Consider the following 6000-nt stretch of genomic DNA (forward strand, 5'->3'; position numbering starts at 1 on the left):
TAATCTAGCCTGTATTCTTCACTATGATTTTTTTTTTTTTTTTTTTTTTTTTAATAGACTGCCAACAGATGATCATTCAGTAATGCTATTCAACTTCTGTTGTGTTGGGATTCACTAAGGCTATATACTATCTGCCATTAATTCCTCATGTTTAAAAGTCTCATAAGAAGAATAAAACTGTTCTGGTAGATGGAAGGAAATACAAAAGGCCTCGTTGGACTGGAATGGACAAAGATTGTAGGAAACTGGATCTGTAGTTTCTGTACAACTCGAAAAAGAAAAGTGGCCAGTATGATGAAGGCCTTGCTAAGAAACAGAGGATGAGACACAGTGACTGGAAGAGGACTGCATTAAGTTATGTTAGTATCCCCCTTAATATATGGGTTGGGGACTGATTTGGCTTGAAATTTAACCCCCCTTCAATCCAATGATGTTTATTTTATTTTTGCTGTCTCCAGATTATTTTATTCAATGCAGGGAATACACTGTAATAGAATTCAATAATTTCTTCAGTACTAAAAGATCTTTCCCAAATTAAAGAAAACTGTCTGGAAATAAACTAATGGTACTGTGGTGGAGGGGTTATGGTAAAGCACAGGAACATGACGTAAGACAGCATCAATGGAAGATGTCCTGCCATACACGCCAATCCTGGAAGTTGGAGAATATGGCAGGAGCCAGGTAGAGACATCATTTGGGGATGAGCCAGTATACCCAACATGTGATGCTGCAAAGCATGTTAAGTATAGTACAAGAAGAAGCTAGATAAAAGTCAGGAAATACCATGTAAAAATTCACCACATGAAACTGGCGATCTAAGTTTTAACTGGTGAGTACAGTATAACACAGATGCATCTACAAACAAGGAAGAGGATTAAGCAATTACAGTAAGATGTCATACTTTGCTGGGCATCACTAACAGAATAATTATAATGCACTGAGTGCTGAGCTTAAACCAGCTAGACCAGCTAGAACCTTAAATATGAAGGAAACACTGATTTCAAACTCTTATGTTAGGGGCAAGTTCTTAGATATTATTAGATATGATGGCGTAAAGGCACCTCATTTTTTAAATTGCAAGTTGTTCAGGTGATCTCACTGAACACTGTTATCATATGACCTTTTGTGTTTGTCCCTGGCCATTTCCTTTAAGTGCTAAAATGGGCAGTAAGTGTCGTAAGGCAGTTTTGTACTGTACTCCCTCGTGTATGCAGTGTATTTGTACTGTACTGTATTTTTAATTATAACTCTATCACATGGTGACTCTCAGTGCGCATGTGACCGTGCACTGGGTACACAGACAATAGCCGTGGTGTTCCTCAGTGTTCCCCACCATGGTTCACCCTTGGCAACTGCAGCTGCGTCAGGTTTCCTGCCTCTTATTCTCCGTCCAACTAACGAAGTTCTTGAGATGAGAATAGGTGAGCATTTTAGTGTGCATGTAAAATGTCCTCTGGAGTAGTATAATGTGGCTTTCCTCCTCTTTACTCCTGCAGTTTTAGCATCCACCAGAGGTGACCTCATCATTTGCATCAATCAATGAATTTGGAAGGCTTTCAAAAAAGCCACAACTAGGCTCTCCCATACAGCCACCTTTAGGGCGAAGGGACATTAGGCTGGGCTAACTTAGTCCAGATCATTTAAGGATATTAGACTGATATACTCGTATGTCCTTGGCAGCATTACATGCCCAAAAGCTGCTAGTCACCCTTGGGAGATTCCAGCCTACACATTAAAGGTGAGGCGGCCACCCTGGCTGTAGGAATTCATATTAACCCCCCGTGTGCCAGTGCCATTTTAAAATGGTCCGACATACTGTAATTCCGCGGCCAGTGCCATTTTAAAATGGTCTGACATACTGTAATTCCGCGGCCAGTGCCATTTTAAAATGGTCTGACATACTGTGATTCCGCGGCCAGTGCCAGTGCCGTTTTAAGATGGTCTGACATACTGTAATTCCGTGGCCAGTGCCAGTGCCGTTTTAAAACGGTCTAAAATAAAAACATTCACTGTGACCGCATTTTTCAAGATTTAAGGGTAAAAATGGCAACTGTTACTCTACCATCCCCCAGGCTGTCAAGGCCATACACTCACTTGCTTCCCCCCTCACGCTCATTCTGCTTCACTCTGCCTGTGTGCCTCACCCAGTGCGGTACATAGTGAAGGCATTTTGTAAATATTTTCATGTAAGTGTAAGTTGTATATATTTTCTTGTTAGTGTAAGGACTATATAATGAAGTCAGGTTGTAAATAAATTCTTGTAAGTGCCAGGATTGTACGTAATGAAGCAAGGTTGTACCTATCTTCAAGTAGGTGTAAGATAATGCATTCACAGTGAGAAAGACATGCAGATTGTGATATATGTTGAAGTAGTAAGTAATCAGAAAAGTGTACTGAACATTGCTGTACCTTCCCAGCATAAATAACTGAGTATACCTTACACAGATAAGCTTTCTCTCACCTGTGTGGTGAGCGTGAGAGAGCGGCTATACCTGTATATGAGTATGCAGGACTCAATAAAACCCATTTCCGAGCCTCAGTGAGTAGTTTAATGGTGAAATTCATTGTTTCCACATCAAAATCTATCATTTTAGCCCAAAAAAAAAAGAAATAAAAAAATGGCTGGCTCCATAAGGCTAAATATAGCTGGCACACGGCTGGATAACCTTGTTGTGAGGCCATGAATGGCAAGTGTGTTGTATGTTGGCATTCGATAATGCCTAACAGTCCTCACCCTTGTGCAGGTGGGCAGGTGCCACTGGAAGCATAATGATGTTCTAGGGAGGCCATTCTGAACCCAGAAGCCTCTTTGTACAGTACATGCATGCCAGAATGGCATAAAGAAGGAAAGCTACTGTACTCATGATACCATGCAAATGAAGAAAAGTCTGGTCCTCCATCCAGTGGAGTGCATGTAACATCCAACATGTGGCTTAGTCCTGCACAATTGAACTAACAAAGTGGCCCCTTGAGGGGTGGTGAACCTGAAGGCAAGTTTTTGCATATATTAGAAAGCTGAATCAAACTGCAGCCTTAATAAGCACTGACACAGATAGGAGGGTTCAATTGAAGTCCCAGAGGGGTGGGAAAATGAAACTAGGTGGGTTGCCCTGTCTCACCAGAGGACACTTCATCACGCATCAAGGGCATGTCATGACCAGGAGATAATAACAGTGATATGGTGGTAACCTATTGCCAGGAGAATAATCAAGTCATCACTGAGGTCCTTCTGACCATAAAATTGTGTGACTGGGTGAAAAGTATAGGAAAAAGATCAGGCCAGATGAGAACCCACTGTATATGTCACCTAATCAGCTAGTTTTCTAGTGTCTTAAGAAAACCAAAATTGAGAAAGAAAATTATTAAAGGGTCTTCAGTATAATAGGAAATATCAGTGAAATTATTTTTCTTGTAATCAAAATGGGCTCATAGTTTAATGAAAAATTATGTTGAATCTCAAACTTTTGCCTCCTGACACAAACCTAATCACCTTAGTTAACTGTTTCATGTGATAAAACTTAGTGTTTGTATGAGGTGATATTAAATTTATTTCAAATTTCCAGATAATCCTGAGCTCGCAGACATTCATCAGTCTTTTGTACAACTGGTCAAGGAACATAATGTGTCTGTGTTGACACTTAATGAAACAGAACCCACTCTCCACAAACCCTCAGGATATGACTTCCATTTTGTGCCTTCCCAGTTTGGAGGTGAGCAGATATTTATGTGACTATATTTGTAATCTAATCTTTTGCAGTCAGAGAATTTCTGAGTACAGTATACTATTAAAAACTTCAGTTATTGGCAATTTTCTCTAATCATCCACTTGATACTTTCTGTAATTTTTCTGTTCATTAGAAAACTAATCTCACTCCAAAATTAGCAGGCAGAACCTCACTTGGATATTTTATTCTAGCCATCACTGGATGATTTTTTCAACAGAGGTAAACCCATGACCTTTAAAGAGATAGGAACCAGCATTAATTATTGTTCTAGATTTCTTCACTTACCCCTTGTGAATACATTACATAAAACTGAGTTTGATGTACAAAGCCATTATTTTGCCTACAGTAATATGTTTTTACAGACCCTGATGTTGGCGAGTTTCATGAAGTTAATGCTACCCACCTTGATATATGCAAACCTCACAACAGGTGAGTTTAATCATCAATAGAAAAATAAACATAATTATATGTTGCTCATGTAACCATTGGTTGATGGGAGATTTCTCTGCAGTAAAAAAAAAAAAAAAAAAAAATGTTGATAGACATCTCCTGAGGGTTAATCAAGACACGATTTGAATTCTTGGACAACCGAAAGCTCTCCTGTGACAAGTCAGTCATTTACGATTAGCAGTTGCTAACCTGCGGTGAATGGGTCTGCTTGATGAGACAGACCAATGTTGAGCCACAAGAACTCTTTTTGAAGGATTACACCCAAGATGAATGCAGCTGTCTGATAGGAACCAGAATACAAATATGAAAGAGCTAATGGGGATAATTCACACCTACACTGAATTATATAATTTATCACTAGCTATAAGTACATTAACTCCTACCAGGCAGATTCATTGTAAGGTAGTTTACCTACCCCAAGTCATTGTTTGATAAGTTGCACCTCATATGAGACATGCAGCTTGGTCCGTGCAAACTTTCATTGTGCCTCATATGAAGTCTGCAGCTCAGCAGGGGTTAAGGCAGTTTGCATGAAACAGCTAAACTTACTGAAAGATATACAGTATAAGTATCCTCCAGAATTTCAGATACTAACCTGTCATAATTTGTTGTTACAGAAATTCCGAAGTCTACCAGCGAGTTCTCACTTTCCTTCAAGAAGTTTTGAAGAAACTATGATATAATGCACATGCAGAAACAGATGACAAGTTAAATTTGGCTGCTACTAGTAGTGCAACATTAGGTGTATGGCAGTATGCTCATGAGGTTTATGTACTGTACAGTTATAGTTGGGATCTGGTACTGAAAGTCAAGTCAGGTCTATTTGTGGTAGCTACATTAATGCTAGCCATTGTTATGTCCAGTAGACTAATTTAGACAGGACTAGTTCTTGTAATCCAGTCTATTCCCAGCCTTAGAGGTGGAGATGAGCCATATTAGTGAAAAGAATCTACAGTACAATCCCAGTTAACCGAGCGGCTTGGGGAATTCACCTTCCCGGTTACAGATTTTTCCCGTTGTTCTGATATTCAAATCTGTACAAAGGCGATCATTATCACAGCAGTAAACACAATTCAGGTACTCACCACTCACATCAGGGGGCACACCAAGAGATTCTACCTGAAAAATTGCCTCGCAAACACACACCATGGTCATAATGGACGTGCATGCAATGCCATACAGTACCGGTACTCCAAAATGCACAAGTCCATTCTGTTAACTACTGAATAATTTCTTGTATGTACTGTACTCATGTGGAAAACTAAAGAAATAAAATCCTGAATATTTATTGGTAAATTATCACGACACCTGTACCCCCACATCAGCTTTGTTTACGATCCCGGCCCCAACTGACCGCCACCATTCCGCCACTGTTTTGCACCATTGTTAACTGCCAAAGTATTCGTTGTATGTACTGTACTCATAAAAGTGGAAAAATAAATAAATAAAATCTTGAACATTTATTGGTGAACTGATGTTAAGACTGCACTGTAGAATTATCACACCTGTGCCCCCACACAAAGCTTTGCTTACGGTCCCGGCCCCGACTGACCTCCATTCCACCCTTCACCTGCCGCCAATCAGCTGTTTTGCACTAAATAAAATACATGATGTACTTATGAAGTGCAAGCATATATATTTTTTTTTTTCTTCCAACAAAGTAAACCTTCATTCCTATTAACAATTTTTTTTTTCATCTCTGCCAGCACACATGCGTTCTAAGATGAATTTATGTGGTGCAAGTTAGAGCCGGTCCGTTAGGAAGAAAAACACCGACGTTTGCTGATTTGCTCTCTCCTGAGATGTCTGGCGTACAAATTCCATG

General features: G+C 39.7%; 1 protein-coding gene across 1 annotated transcript in view; it reads left to right on the forward strand.

Annotated features, from left to right (window-relative positions):
* Positions 1-5585, forward strand: part of LOC145416600 (protein SERAC1) — a 53496-nt gene extending 47911 nt beyond the window's left edge. The window contains exons 13-16 of the mRNA XM_080285531.1: positions 1271-1421; positions 3564-3710; positions 4088-4154; positions 4793-5585. Coding sequence (XP_080141657.1) covers positions 1271-1421; positions 3564-3710; positions 4088-4154; positions 4793-4853 — 426 coding nt within the window. The 3' untranslated portion in view covers positions 4854-5585. The remainder of the gene's footprint in view (positions 1-1270; positions 1422-3563; positions 3711-4087; positions 4155-4792) is intronic.
* Positions 5586-6000: the final 415 nt, after the last annotated feature.

Source organism: Coenobita brevimanus, chromosome 107 (assembly GCF_032717465.1).
Source record: "Coenobita brevimanus isolate Jiangsu-jjx chromosome 107, ASM3271746v2, whole genome shotgun sequence".
NCBI classification, from domain to species: domain Eukaryota; kingdom Metazoa; phylum Arthropoda; class Malacostraca; order Decapoda; family Coenobitidae; genus Coenobita; species Coenobita brevimanus.